At 35.4% G+C, this 16,244-nt stretch overlaps 1 protein-coding gene across 8 annotated transcripts in view; it reads left to right on the top strand.

Moving 5' to 3' along the window:
* The window catches only part of LOC127844792 (cyclic nucleotide-gated cation channel beta-1-like), a 225,973-nt gene that overhangs the window by 144,351 nt on the left and 65,378 nt on the right, over nt 1-16,244 (top strand). For 3 of the 8 annotated variants that reach the window (XM_052375275.1, XM_052375276.1, XM_052375271.1), the window contains exons 1-2: nt 1,111-1,228; nt 14,876-14,979. The exons of 1 other annotated variant lie outside the window; for it this stretch is intronic. In XM_052375275.1, the coding sequence (XP_052231235.1) occupies nt 14,908-14,979 (72 nt within the window). In that variant the 5' untranslated portion in view covers nt 1,111-1,228; nt 14,876-14,907. Of the gene's footprint in view, nt 1-1,110; nt 1,229-11,435; nt 11,549-14,875; nt 14,980-16,244 lie in introns of those variants that run through there. 4 more of the 8 variants (XM_052375272.1, XM_052375274.1, XM_052375273.1 and 1 more) reach the window with 3 other exon arrangements.

Raw genomic sequence — 16,244 nt, 5'->3', positions numbered from 1 at the left:
TAAGATATTATTAAGTATTTTAATGTAAAGCATTATTTATCGTGTTATATTCTTCAAATATTAATATCAGTTTAAATAAAGTAGCCTCGGATGAACGAAACAGTAATGTTTCAAACTGTCTGAATGACCCCTTTTTGCAAAGCAGATTGCATATAAAGTTTTTAGATTCATTAGCAACGATTAATTCCGTACTCTTAAACCGCATTTATTGAGATCGGATCTATTAATAGATCTTTGGAAAATATATTCCAGACAAAAGCTTAGTCGGTGATATTTAATTGAAATATTCTTCAACTCTTGGTTCCCTTTGACGTTTGTTACTGTTAAAGAAACGCGCAAGACGCTCCTGTATTTAAATTGTTTGCTGTTTATTTGAAAATAAAACAAGAAAGGGTTATAATTTTGTAAACCCAACTTTCCATTGAGGTGGGATCATATACCAGAAGATTGGCATTTCCATCTACCCGCCCGGTCGTCCGATTATTGTGTTTAGCATGCTATAAAAACATGTTTAACTTGCGTTGAGCGTAACTCATAATGTATTGATGTTTAGGGCTTAAAGGGGCATTTTCATGCTTTGGTAAATTGACAAAATTGAAAAGAAATGTTTCAGATTCGCACATTTTTCTTGAAGTTATGATATTTGTTAGGAAACAGTAATACTGAATATTTACCATGCTCTAAAATATCCATTATGTGCATCTTTTGACGATTTAAAAGACCTGAAAATTATAAAGCGTTGCAACGCGAAACGATTTAATAATTTGGAGAATTCTCTTTTTGTCGTTTTTTTTTGATACTACGAAGATTGCATATATGAGGTAAAAAAATACATTGAAAATGGTATAAGAGCGGATGGTCTTGTGGGTAGAGCGGTAGACTTTTGCTCCATGGCTCCAAGGGTCAGTGGTTCGAGCCCCGTTGAGGGTTACTTTATTTTTTATTCTTGAATTGTATTCTTGTTTTGTTTTTTTACTGGAGGTTTTTAGACCCAAATGTTTACATTTATCAATATAATGCATTTAATAACAAACTTCAAAACATGCCAAAATCGGTGAAAAGGCCCCTTTAAACTTTACTAACAGATGTACAGTCCATGCACGTCGATAAACCAAAGTGCAGCAGATAAACCGAACTGCAGACAAAGCATGAATGTGTAGTACCACGGAGCAGACAAAGCATGAATGTGTAGTACCACGGATTATTCAGGACAACTCACATATCCAATGTAAGTGTTTGCTAAAATGTAAAATGGATGATGCCAAACTTTAATGGGGATAGTCAATACTTTTTCCAAACATATTGGTGGATAAATACCAAAACGAACATTTTGTATACTAAATGCACGGTAAGCTCACGTACGGAATAAGAAACTATCGCAAAAAGCTTGTCAGAAAACTTCAGATAAAAGTCAATGTCAGGGAATACACTTCCCACTTAAACACGATTTTTGCGAAGAAGAGACTATCTTTAAACGAAAAATACCAAACCGGACTGCACAGGCTAATCTGGGACGACACTACGCACATGCATTAAACCCCCTTTTCACAGGGTACGTCTCACTTGTTTGTTCAAATTAAGGAGACGCAGAAAACCTCAATATATGGAGAGATTAGAAAACCATATAATAACTTGTATTCGGATTAAGTATTGTTTAGTTATATTCGCTTGCACCGTATGGTCTTACAACAGTTTTACCCGGTTAACTAGTAAATTAACATTTTATTTTATATTTGAATAGAATAAAAACGTGGATTCCGCACAAACCTGCGTTTCTTCGTTTTCATGTAACGATTTGAAGTTGATGAACTTTCTCCATCAAATGCTGGATATTAGTTTAGATATACGGTATTATTTTGCAAAAACGAAAGTCACACAATATATCGAAATACAATATAAGATAGTACTAAATTATATCCCATGATTTCATGAGTAAATATGAAATTAACTCATTTATGTCTAGCTTCTATAAAAAAGGCCTTGGCAAACAGCGCATGGTGCGGCGTCTCACCAGGGTCTTCGCTGTTTGCTAAATATAGAAATAAATATACGAGACATCCCTAATTTTGGAAATAAATTGTTCAAATTTAGAAGGATGGGAGAGTCCACTAGGCATAAATGGGTTAAAAATAATAGTCATGAAATGAAATAAAACAAAATGAAATATAAAACCCCAAAATAGTTTACTAAAACAAGAACACACTTTTCAGTTCAAAAAAGTATTTAGTGTTGTCGAATGAAATTGTTTGCACAAGTATATCATAACAAGACCATATGCTAACACGCAGTGTTATTGTTGTATGTTATTGCACGAAAAGCATTAAATAACAACTAGCACGACCATTATTCCCAGGTGTTGCAGACAATAGGGAAGAATGAAAATGTCTGATACGTATAACATACGTTGGTATATGTTGTAGATTTCCTGTTAAATGTCATAAGGTATATGGACCGTGCTCTGTGAAAAATGGGTTTAATGCATATGCGTAAGGGTCGTCCCAGATTAGCGGTCCGCACAAGCTTATTAAGGACGACGCTTTCCGAATAAACTAGATTTTTGATAGGAAGATACGTCCTTTAAACAGAAAATAACATAAAAACGGAAAGTGTCGTCCCTTATTAGCCTATGCGGACTGCACATGCTCATCTGGGACGACACTTTACGCACATGCATTAAAGGGATCTTTTCACGGTTTGGTAAATTGACAAAATTGAAAAAAGTTGTTTCAGATTCGCAAATTTTCGTTTAAGTTATGATATTTGTGAGGAAACAGTATTACTGAACATTTACCATGGTCTCATATAGCCAAATATGCAATATGCATCTTTGACGATTTAAAAACCTAAAAATTATAAAGCGTTGCAACGCGAAACGAATGAATAATTTGGAGAGTTCTGTTGTTGTCGTTACATTTTGTGAAACTACGATGACTGCTGATATAATGCATAAAATACTTTATGCAAGTATGTTTGGCAGAATAGCCGAGCGGGTCAATGCGTTTTACTCCAGGCTACTCCAGGACTCCGGGGTTCACTAGTTCGAGTCCAGCTGCGGCTACTATTTTTCCTTTTTTAAATTTTATTCTTGATTTTTTTTACTGGAGCCTTTAAGATCCAATGTTTACATTTATCAATATAAAGCATTTAATTACTTATTTCAAAACATGCCAAAAACTGTGAAAAGGCCCCTTTAAACTCTTTTTTCACAGAGCACGACCCATAGATTACAATGAATTATTAGTGTTTTGAAAGCGATGCGTGGGTTTGTTAATTCTTGTTCCCAAGTTCATTTGTTGGATTTTACTAATACAAAAAATGCACGTTCGAATCGAGTTTGATCCAAATGGATTTTCAATGTTCCAGACGCAAAACGTTCAGTTTGCGTTAACTCGTGCGCAGTTGAGATATTGTATAATGTGAATTTGTTTATGAAGACAATAATCGAAATAAATTATATACATGCATTGGTATACTGGAATTTGAAAATGTGTATGATGAGTAAATAAGAAAAGTAATAAACATCGCCAGCTTTTCACGAGTTCTCTATATTACTTCCTCTATTACTCGGCCTTCAAAAATGCATTTATTTGTCAGCCAGAAGCTCGCAGTTATATGGTTATTTAAATCCCGTCTTTAACCCATGTATGCCTAGTGGACTCTCTCATCCTTCTTAATTGGATCAATTTATTTCCAAAATTAGGGATTATCTAGTACATTTATTTCTATATTTAGAATATTTATAACGGAAATTCCTTTAAGCAAACAGCGCAGATTCCGATGAGACGCCGCATGATGCGGGACAACGCTGTTTGCCAAGGCCTTTTTCTAGACGCTAGGCAGAAATGGGTTAAGAACTAAATATATTCAATCTTTTTACGCGTAAAGGGATAGGATTCGTGAAACTTAACGACATTATATATTGAAGTGAGAGGATAATGCAAGCTGTCATAGAACACCTTTTGCTAATGTAAAATTGAGCAATATAATGTACATAAAAAGCATTACTGCGGTAAGGTCTTTCATTAAATGCAGGCACAATGGAGACATACGTATTACATGTATTACGATCGTGAGATAATGTTAACTGTCGGCTATGTAACAAAACGTATTAGAATATGAAATAAATTATTTAAAAAAAAATCAAAGAAAAAAGAATACATGACGATCAATTAAAATTGTATTTGGTATTTGACGTTATTATTAATGCTACAACTAGTGATTGACTGGTAAAGTTGACTGGTAAAGATTCGTTGCCGATGTTGTTTTGATGTCTCTCTGGTGTGTTGTAAAATCAATAACCGAGTGACAATCAAAGTTGTCATGGAAACTGGACAGGTACCATACGGCGTCATCATTAGCCTCTTTTCCGCGATGTTCATCTACGTGTAATGGCACTTTCATCATAACCCGGTATTGGCCCACTATAAGAATGCAATCGCATTGTTTGCAAAAGTATTGAAGATAAGCGCGCCGCGATACGCGGAGATAATAACAATATGGTTAACAAGTTTAAGAGGATTATATGCAGTGATCAATACCCATCAAGGTATATTGATTGTTTTTCTTTTAAATACATTGTTGTTAGTGTTGATTATTTGGTGTTTATGCACAGCTCATTCACTTGTACAATGTTTTGCACATACATAGTAGGTAATTTTAAATTAGCTACATGTGACCGGTCTAAACAGAATAATAAAATAGTTTGAGCTGTTGCCGCACTGTGAGATTGCATTTTTATTCCTGAATATAATAATGAAATGTAAGAACGTATTTCATATTTCTGTAATATAAGTTTGATGAAATTTTACAACGGAGTATTTGCTTTTCATACTGGTTAAACAAAGTTAATCATATAAGTTCAAATAAACGAATTGTATGTGGTAACATACTTTGTCATCATGGGTGACAACCTGGGGTTGTTATTTTAACGTTCGAGCAAATGTTTACAAATCTATTCAAATCCAGTTATTTAACAAGGTAAAATGCATCGCGGTTATGAAAAGGTTAAATTAAAGCACGCATTAACGAATGTTACGAAACAGCATAGGACTATCATAATTAACTAACTGTAAAAATAATGATCAGATGAATTGCTTTAGACAAGTATTTATCTTTCTTTTATACCTTGTGATAAAATATGACTTTTCTGCAGTGAAATAACAGCAATGAAAATAAACAAATTGTTCTTTTCACCGGTGAAAAGAACCGATTTTCGGAACTCCTATTTCTATTTTTAGAATATCATAAATAATTATATATATATTTTTTCAAATACTTAGAATTTATTTTAGGTCTTTGATATTTTCTATGATCACGAGTGAATTAAAATCGACATTCCACCGAATCTATAATAATTATTTTCTTTTTATCCCCGCCATAGGCGGAGGGATATTGTTTTGGCGTTGTCCGTCCTTCCTTCCGTCCGTCCTTCCGGAGCCATATCTTGGAAGTGCTTTTTGCGGATTTCATTGAAACTTGGTATGAGTATATATATATGGATAATAGGATGGTGCACGCCAAATGGCATTGTACACCATCTGATAAAAACAGAGTTATGACTCTTTGTATCTTGAAAACATGATTTTACGTGTGTCCAGAGCCATATCTTGGAAGTGCTTTGGCGGATTTTTTTGGAAACTTGGTATGAGTGTCCAGAAGCATATTGGCGGGGGATATCAAGTCAACGAATTTACTTGTTACTTGCTTCGCCTCTCGTGAAAATATATTGTCTATGATCACTCGTGAAATAACAAACGATCTTACACTGACATGAACTAATATTCTCTATATAATTCTGTATTTGCATGTTTTATTGCATTTCCCTTAATCACTAGGGAAGTGTGCAGTGTTCAGGTATTGGGTTTAGCCGAAAAAAGCTTGATGCAGCACCTACAATACTTGTTCTGAACCTTTCTCTCATTACCGACATAATCGTGATTTCTTTCGCGATTGAAAATAATATGAATAATTAAATATGCTGAATATATAAGCTGTCGGAACAAGCTCGAAAATAAATCTTTTATAAAAGTCGAAACATATCCTGGATTTTTTAATGAGCAAATATTAAAATGCAAACATGATACACACTGCGACATTTTGTTTTCATGTCATTTCTTATTTTCATGCTGGCTTTGTTATGTTTTATTTTCTAATGTAATATATAGAGAATATTATGTGAGTTTGGATAAAGATCAAGTTTATCATGCTCGGCACGAACCATGTTAGCGTTCGGCTTATTTTTATGCTGGCTTTGTTATGTTTTATTTTCTAATGTAATACATAGAGAATATTATGTAAGTTTTGGATTAAGATCAAGTTTATCATGCGAGGCTTAGAACCGATGTAGCGCGAGGCTTGCCGAGCGTTAACATGGTTCGTGCCTAGCATGATATAGAGAATACTAGGTTAGCGTTGAATACAGAGAAGTTTATGTTGCGAGGCTTAGAACGCCGGATGCGCGAGCCTTGGCGAGCGCTTTCGGTGTTCGAGCCGAGCAACATAAACTTCTTTGTATTCAACGCTAATCCTAGTATTCTATTTATCCCATTCGATTTTTTCAACGTGACATTTAACATAAATAGATCTAATAACCTTAACAATAATTTTAATTCAGTCATAAAAGCGCTTAAAATCTGACAAATGTAACCATGCGTAGTGATATACATGTATTTGTTCTGGTACGCAAAATAGTCTTTAAAAATTTCACACACAAACTGTAAAACAAGTAAAAATATCACCATATGCCTACATTCAATTTTACGCAGTATGCAAATTTTAACACATTACGACCGCGAAAAGAAGATGTTACTTTACTATAATTCATTTTATTTTCGAAAGAAAATGATCAAAATCCAATATGGCGGCGATTGCTCCTGACAAAATGCTGTCGATGTCAACATACATGTACACCATCGACGACCTAGGTCTGGCTACCATAACTTTAAATGTCGCTTTTTATGATATTTGACTGGCGCGACTTTGTACAGGTCTGTCAATACTAAATAAACTGTACGCTTAAGTTTCTTTAGCTATGGAAGACCTTGACAATTTTGACGAGTAAACAGACAATTGCAGCGACTGACACTTTATTTGACAAAATACAGGGCAATACGTTTTCCGACTTCGGACGACGAATTTAAGGACGCGCATAACGTGTTTTTATATAATGTTATGGGTATGCCGTGTGTGATCCGATGCATCAATGGCGCCCATATTAAAATCATTTCCCCAAGAACAGGGAACGACAAAAGTACAAACAAAAATCAAAACACGTAAGAACTAGTATCTTACCTTTAATAATCCTTTAAAATCCATCTAATAATCCATTTAACTCAATAATTGACGATATTGCATCTAGGGTCTTTAATAATTATTTTAGCATAGTTAAATAAAGACCCTTATGCCATTCTATTAGTAGTTAATGCGAACTATTTTGTGTGGACTTATTACGCTCAATGCGTAATAATTTCGTCTTGTTCCGGAAGTGCAAAACACACGGCGGGGCCCAGGCACATGTTAGTCTAGAAATGAGTGTTTCTGAAGAAATAAATGAATGTTTGGATCGGACTCGTGATTATTCTGCGCACAAAGATCCCCTCCATGAGGCTATACAGCGCATAGAGGACAGGTTATCCAAAATTGAATTTAATCAAGGTTCTTTCCGTGGTCGCTCTGCGACAACAAAAACGTCCATTAGATTTCCGCCACCGGAAGTCAGTTTTTTGCCATACCAGGCCAATATTGAACAATCTTCTGATCTGCCACACTTGGCCAATCCATTTACCCTCGGTCCTGACTCATCGGCAGCCACCGCCGAAGGTCCTATTCCTAAAAATATTCAGGAACAATTTGACTGTGTGAAACAGACGGTAGACAAGGCATTGCTACCTCCTCATCTGAAGCTTCATGAGTCTAGAACTGGCATTCGTAGAGAGAACCAAAAAACACTTAATGTTATATCAAAATGTGGTCGATATGTTGAAACATGTTTTAAGCTCTTAAGTCAAATTAAGGAGAATGAACCTAGTGATTTAGGGCCAGTGTATATCACCCTTGCAGCACAGATTAACTATTTGCAAAAAGAGTACGGTTCACTTGTAGTCAATAGCAACTTCGATGAGCCTACAGCAAACATTTTTCGTTGTTTACAAGGAAACGCATCTGGTTTCGATCGGGAAACACTTAACAACATACGTGTAGCCGCTGAATTATCTAGTATTCGTCGGTTTGATGCACCGCCAAGAGGACGTTGGCGTGGACGGTCTTTTTCTGGTAACCCTTCGTATGGTAGTGGAAGAGGTAACCATTACGGCAGGGGCCGTCGCGATGTTTTTGATCAGTTGCAAGGAGCGCGTTTTAAAACACCCGGCAACCGACAGTCTGATGTTGAGATAGAATAAGTTATTAAAATAATGCGAAATACTTTAGCATCAAATCTTGATGCATGGCGCCAGATAGGTGCTTCTGAAACTGTTCTGAGTTATATTGCCAATGGTATTAAGTTTCCTATAGTTGGTGACATTCCAAGTTTTTGTTGTGAAAACAGGCAGTTTTCTACTTTACAATCGCAGTTTTTGTTAAAAGAAATTAATGACTTGTTGTTATTAGGTCATGTTGTACCATGTGAGGCTAAGCCAATGTGTATTTCGCCTATAAATTGTATTTCAAAGAAAAATGGAAAATATAGACTTATTACTGATTTAAGATTGTTGAATAATAAATGTCAACCACCCAAGTTTAAGAATGGAGATATAAGTACTGTAATTTCATTTATTCAACCTAAAGACTATATTGTAACTGCTGATCTAAAAAATGGGTTTTTTCATGTACCAGTACACCCGGACCATCAAGAGCTGTTCGGATTTCAGTTCCGTGGTAAATATTACAAATGGACTGTGTTGCCGTTCGGACACTCATGTAGTCCATATTTCTTTACTAAAATTCTACGACCAGTCATAACATATCTTCGTTCTCAGGGATTACGAGTTGTAGTGTATGTAGACGATTTTATTTTATTAGCCGAAGAGAAATGTATAAATAGTCATAGACAGCTTTTAATTAAAACTTTACAAGAGTTAGGTTGGGTGGTGAATTTTGAAAAGTCTTCTTTAGTGGAGTCATATGTTAAACCTTACTTGGGATATATTATTGACACTTCGGGTGAACAGTGTGTAATTCGTATCACATCCGAACGTATTCGCAAATTGAAACGCGATATTAAAAAAGTGTTATTTAAAGGGGAAATCCAAGCTCGTGGATTAGCAAGAATCGCAGGGCAATGTGTGTCCATGTCAAAGTGTATATTTCCTGCAAAGTTACTTCTTAGAAACTTATATAGATTACTTGCTACCCGAAAGTCTTGGAGTGACATTTTGTTCTTAGACAAATATACATATACTGATTTACAGTGGTGGTTAGACTCTGTTTCACAGTGGAACGCCTTTTTTGTCGTTAACAAACAAATAGATACACAATTAATCACAGACGCGTCTAAGTCAGGCTGGGGAGCATGGCTCACAGACAGTCACAAACAAGCTCAGGGATTTTGGACCCTTCGTATTCAGCAACAAAGTTCCAATTACCGCGAACTATTAGCTGTACTAATGGGCATACAATCTTTCAAAGCGGATTTATGCAATCGCAGCATACAAGTTCTCTCAGACAACGTGACTACAGTTGCAATGATAAATGGTATGGGTGGTTCCATAGCATCCCTAGACGCAATAGCGCGTTCGATTCACATAGTGGCCATGAAAGCAAACATAAAACTTCAGGCGAAATACCTTTCGGGAACGCAAAACTGGAGGGCGGATTTACTCTCCCGAATAGAATCCTCGTACGAGTGGATGCTTCATCCACAGTTGTTCAAAATGCTCGACCGCAAATGGGGTCCACACGATGTGGACAGATTCGCATCGATAACATCGACCCAGCTAAAGACATACAATTCTCTATTTTACGACCCGTTCACATCCGGGGTGGACGCTCTTGCGCAGACAAATTGGAAACAAATGAACAATTATGTGAATGCTCCGTTTGCGCTTCTTCCGCGAGTGTTAAATGTGATAAATCTTCAAAATGCAACAGCTACAGTGATAGCACCTCTTTGGCCGGGGCAGCCATGGTTCAGACAGTTAACGCAAATGGCAATAGACCTGCCAGTGGAACTTCCAATGTCAAAAAGAACAGTGATGGCCATCGGGGCCAGGGAACCTTTGAAAAATCGCAGATGGAAGATTTTCGCTTGGAGAGTATGTGGGCGAACAGATTACGTTGTTTAGGCTGGTCCCCGCGAGCGGCAAAACAAACTGTACATTCTTTGGCTGAATCAACATTATCTACTTAAAATGTGTATATTAAAAAATATTTAGTATTCTGCAAATTACATAACTATGTGGCAACTGATACTTCTACAACAGCACATTTGGCAGATTATTTGTGTTCTATCGCTGATAAGTCTGAACGTCCAGAATCATCATTGAAGATTTCGCTAGCAGCTTTAAGCTCGTTCTTCCAGGCATTGGGCCTGAAATCGCCTACAGATAGTAGTGATATTCATAGACTCGTTACATCACTGGTAAAAACAGCTACTAAGAGACCAATGGTTCGTCAAAAACCGATGCCAATAGAGGCTTTCGTACAGTTGTTTAATAAAATGGAATCTAACGACAAACTAACTTTAAAAATGCTACGTATGAAAGCTATAACTCTTCTTGCAATTGTGTGCATGACACGGCCATCCGATTTGGCCCCAAAAGGGAAAAGCTTCGATCCGCAGACAAATTTACTAAACCCGACATTTATGTCAGTTGATGATGTGTATTTTGAAAATGATGGCTCAATGACTTTACATTTTTGGGCAATTAAAAATGACACAAATAGACAGGGATTTGAAATTAACATTTCACCTTGTGATGATTCATCATGTGATCCCATAAGTTGTCTTAAGATGTATATTGAAAGAACGGAGCAGTTTCGTCAGGGTGATTATAGACCCTTATTTATCGCTTTGAATGCACCGTACAAACATATTAGTGCTGATACCGTTGCAAATATCTTACAAGACAGTATTACTGCTGCAGGCTTAAGTGATCAAGGATTTAGTGCTAAATCGTTTAGACCAACAGGTGCAACGCAAGCAGTTTCAATCGGGACATTACCTGAAACAGTAATGAAAATAGGACGATGGAAAACAAAAGAAGTTTTCCTCAACCACTATGTATATGGTCAAGTAAATAAGGAATATACAGATAAGCTGTTACATGAATGTTAGTGTGAAACTTAATTTGAATTATTTGTACTATTCTCTAAAATGCAGCATATTTTACACAAAATAAAGGTGAGCAAGTTAACGTAGATTTAAGTAAATAGTAGTTAATGCGAACTATTTTGTGTGGACTTATTACGCTCAATGCGTAATAATTTCGTCTTGTTCCGGAAGATTCATGGAAAATGATGGAAAAATAACCGGAGATAGGGACATAAAGACCTGGGCCTTCCGTCGAGTATCCGAAATAGAGACAAGCAGCATATTTTACACAAAATAAAGGTGAGCAAGTTAACGTAGATTTAAGTAAACACTTTATTCAAATGAGTTTATGAACGCGATAAACTTTCTTCTTCGTCACACGCTACGTCATGTATTCTACATTACTGCTGTTCAAATGAACCGGAGCAGTTTATCTAATAATAGCCGTTGGTAAACTCGGTTGCATTTGCAGATTTCTGCTTACAAACATAATTATGTTTAAACTTGCACAATGTTTTATATATCTATGGTAAATGCCCTTATTGTACGAGAAAATAATTTAAAATATAAATACACAAAGAATGAAAAACATTCCAGTACACAACAGATAAATGAGTAGAAAATACCCGTGTACAAAATGGGACGTTCCAAATTCCAGTGTGGTGCTATTTTTACCATCTTATACTTTACACAGCTCTATGCCTAACGTGAATTAAATAGGAAAGCAAACATAGCAGATTATTCATGAACTGTGCGATATGTGCATGGCTTGTTGTACATTCTGAATATTTAAGTTAAATGTCAAAAGTATATGCTTTGGTTATAAACAATGCACATTACACGAAATAAGGAAAATGTGATCAATTGACAATTCAGATATGTCGACATACAGTACATCGAGGGCTGAACGGAAAACTGCAGTATCTCCTTCTTAATATAATATGAGTTACAACAGTCTTCCGTTCACCCCTCGACATGTAGAAAACATGTGAAGTAAGTCGCGTTTATAATAAATCGTCAAAAAATGGGGAAAATGACGCAATAAGTTTGTCATTTTATGACGCCATCAATCAGCTGATTCATTATACGGATGGCGAAAAATTATGTCATATGACTAGATTTAAAGGTTGAAGGTCGTATAATTTTGAAGCTTAAGTTTTGTCGACTGTGTTTCTTATGAAAAATCATTCAGTGGTAAAGTAAATATAAATAAAAAAATAACAAAACAAAAATCGTGTAATTTTATATTTTATTTCAACATTTCTTTTGGTGAATATGTTATATATATATATATTTCTGCAAAATATGCACATTTTCTTCTAATGGGTGACCTTATAATTCGATCAATGAACCAAACAATATCGACCAAATTTTAGCGCATATCGCATGACGTCATTTAAAAAGTAGTCCTTGCACGCGACAGGTATATTCCACAGTGTTGAATACAAGCAAGTATATTCCACAACGTGTTATACCGTCAATGTCGCGGTGAAAATGGGATAAAAACTTGATCTTTATCCAAAACTCACATAATATTCTATTTATCCTATTATTTTGTGGTCGTTAATCGTTCAAAAAGAGTAAAAATACTTAAAAATTAAAAAAAAACAGCGCTGGTTTTCTAAGTTGACTCCGAAGTGTTTGTTTACTTTAACGTCATAATTTGCTATGACGTCACATTGAAACATATAGTGTTCTTAAGATTGAGATCGGAAAACCATGGTATAAAAATAGCGATAGTATAAAGGTAAAGTTTATACGATTGTTGTTATACTATCGATTTTCATCTGGTAATAGGATAAAAAGTATAATTAATTTATGTAATGTGATTTAATTGAAAAAAATATTTGCTAATGTCAAATTTAAAAAAGAATTTTAAACGTTTATTTGCATTTCTCAAATATTTAATTTACAATTTACATTAATAAAACGGAAAATTTCGATACATATTAAGGCCATAGAACTAATATAAAACAGCGATTAATTTTTTATATTAGTTACTGAATGCAAACTTTGTAGAAATAATCTAATTTTTCTAAATATATTATTGTAAATGCTCATGCCATCACAAAGACAACTTCATGGGACCAAACAAATTGAAGATTTGATTTAAGACTTTCTGTGAACTAATATACAATAGCTTGTGTGGGAAAATAGATGCTTGTCCATAGTCCAGAGTCGTAGGCAAAAAATGTTTATCCAAGATTGAGTAATTATTGTAGATTCCAACGAGTTAACACGATACTATCCAGATATAGAGTATGTTGAAGTTTAATCAAGATTGATTCGTGAAGTTAAGGGAAGAACTGGGTCACGCGGCTACGTCTTCTACAATTGTTGCACCTCTTGAACCCGCGTCAGTTTATGACCAAGGTGTTTGGTTGAGCATTTGATCATGTTTGCTTAACCCTTCACCACTAAGATACGTATTTTGACGCATTTGTTGTTCCTTAGAATGTTAAATTCAATCAAAGACCTTTCTTACTAGATTCAAGTTTGTAAGGCTTCATCTCCAAACCTTACATACTGATGAGCAACAAACAACATAATACCTGAACAGACTGCGAGTAAGTCGCTGGCTGTTCTGGTTTTATGCTGTTTGCACATAGCCATTTTTACTTTGCCTCTGAGTGGGATAGGCTAAAATCGATCAATTATCAAAAGTATGTTTTACATGTAACTAAATATTTGTAACTCATATATTAGGAATATTTTGGAATATTTCTTTTTATTGAATAAGCTTATTTAAGTTGGAAATAACAATTCAATATTAAAACATAATGAGTCGCGTTCTGAGAAAACTGGACATAATGCATGTGCGTAAAATGTCGTCCCTGATTAGCCCTTGCAGTCCGCACAGGCTATTCAGGGACGACACTTTCCGCCTAAACTTGATTTTCGGTAAGGAGGGACTTCCTTGAAACTTAAAATACCATAAAAGCGGAAAGTGTCTTCCCTGATTAGCTTGTGCGGACTGCAAGACACTTTACGCACAAGCATTATGCTCAGTTTTCTTAGAACGCGACTCTATTTAAGATGCGCCCGCAGGGAGACAAAAACTTATTTGTAGCCTAATGATACTTCTTAATATGGCGATTGAAATCTGGCTAGTTGATGCTGCAAAAAGCCGGATAAGTAGGCAAAGAATGCCACGCTTTGTAACAATATAATTCATTGTCGAAGCTCCATTACTTAGAACCAAATATAACCAGGATAGCCTAGTAGAATAAGTAATAGCTACGTTGATATCCATCAAGTAGTTGTAGAGCAGTTGCACAGACAAGCCGATCATGTGCTGTGAATTATATACCATCTGTAGGAATCTTTAGTCGTCTGAAAAAAATCATTGAAGAAGAATGCCCTGGTACTATTCACATGGTCATATCAGTAGATCATTAATTGCTATTTGAGCCGTTTCTGAGAAAACTGGGTTTAATCAGGGACGACGCTTTCCGCATGTGATTTTTTTCGTTAAAATGAAGTCTCTTCTTAGCAAAAAGCGACTTTAGGCGGAAAATGTCGTCCCTGATTAGCGCTTGCGGACTGCATATGCTAATCTGGGACGACACTTTACGCACATGCATTATGCCCAGTTTTCTCATAACGCGACACATTTCTAAATTTTAGACGGCTGAACTACGAAATTTAACATAACAAGCATGATGCTGTCACCTGTAACCGACAATGAGAGCGTGTCGAGTAAAAAGGAGCCTAAAGCACCGGTTATTCAGGTAAGAGCCTTTGAATGTTAATGAGTCGTGTTCTGAGAAAACTGGGCATAATGCATGTGCGTAAAGTGTCGTCCCAGAGCCTGTGCAGTCCGCAGAAGCTAATCATGGACAACACTTTCCGCCTAAATGGGATTTTTGCTAAGAAGAGACTTGATTTAAAAGAAAAAGGTCATAAAAGCGGAAAGTATCGTCCCTGATTAGCCTGTGCGGACTGCACAGGCTAATCTGGGACGACATTTGACGCACATGCATTATGCCCAGTTTTCTCAGAACACAACTCTAAAAGTAATAAGAAGAAATACTATTATTACTTCTACGTCTAAAGCTAATACTACTTCTACTAATATTATTCCTACTTATGCTTCTTCTACTTCAAATACTACCACTACTACTACTTATTAAATATAAATACTCTGGTGGCAATTCAACTCGCTTAGAAAAACAGAGATTTAAGAATAGTTATACCCTTTTCAGCAGCATTTCAGTCATAACAAGCCGTCGACTGTTTTCCGTCTTTTCTTGGATTGCTAAGCTTCTTTAACTATATAATACACATACGTCCGTAAGTCAACGAAGAACGCCCTTCTTTTATAAGTACTAGTGATATAATGGCCGCAGACGTGACATAATTTCAACAACAATTGCCAGTGACATAATATGCCGCAATGAAACGCATATAAAAGAAAAACAATACAGAAAAAAACGTGAGTGCAAAAAGTATTTTGTTGTTTTAGTTAACTGTTTGCACACTTGCATATACATTGGCTTTTTAATTCTTCTGAATCACTCTATTAAAGGGACCTTTTCACAGATTTTGGCAATTTTCAATTCAAATCAATTCAATGTTTTATTAGAGTCTCATTCGCAATACATATATACTTAAAATACATATAAGAGCACAAATACATGTATGCGAACAATCATAATATGATTTATAAGAGACTATATAATTACATACTTATATACATTAACAATTATTGACTAACAACGAATTCCACATCGTTAAAACATACTTCTATTAAAATAAGTTATTGTAGCTAAGACTATGTGGTTTTATTTACACTTGTCAATATTGTTCATACATTATTATCATTTGTTTTTAAAACCTAGACTAGTCTATAAACTTTTTTACAAATGTACAGCATAAAAGTTAAGTTGATTAATTCATTTTGAATATAAAATATTCCTTCTTTCTTGTAGAATACTAAAGCAGGATTTGGCTGATATATAAAGCAACCTCTCATCTGTAAATATGTATTTAAGTT

This window comes from Dreissena polymorpha, chromosome 9 (genome assembly GCF_020536995.1).
Source record: "Dreissena polymorpha isolate Duluth1 chromosome 9, UMN_Dpol_1.0, whole genome shotgun sequence".
NCBI lineage: Eukaryota > Metazoa > Mollusca > Bivalvia > Myida > Dreissenidae > Dreissena > Dreissena polymorpha.
The sequence above is the reverse complement of the archived record's forward strand: the minus strand, read 5'-3'. Positions and strand labels throughout refer to the sequence as shown.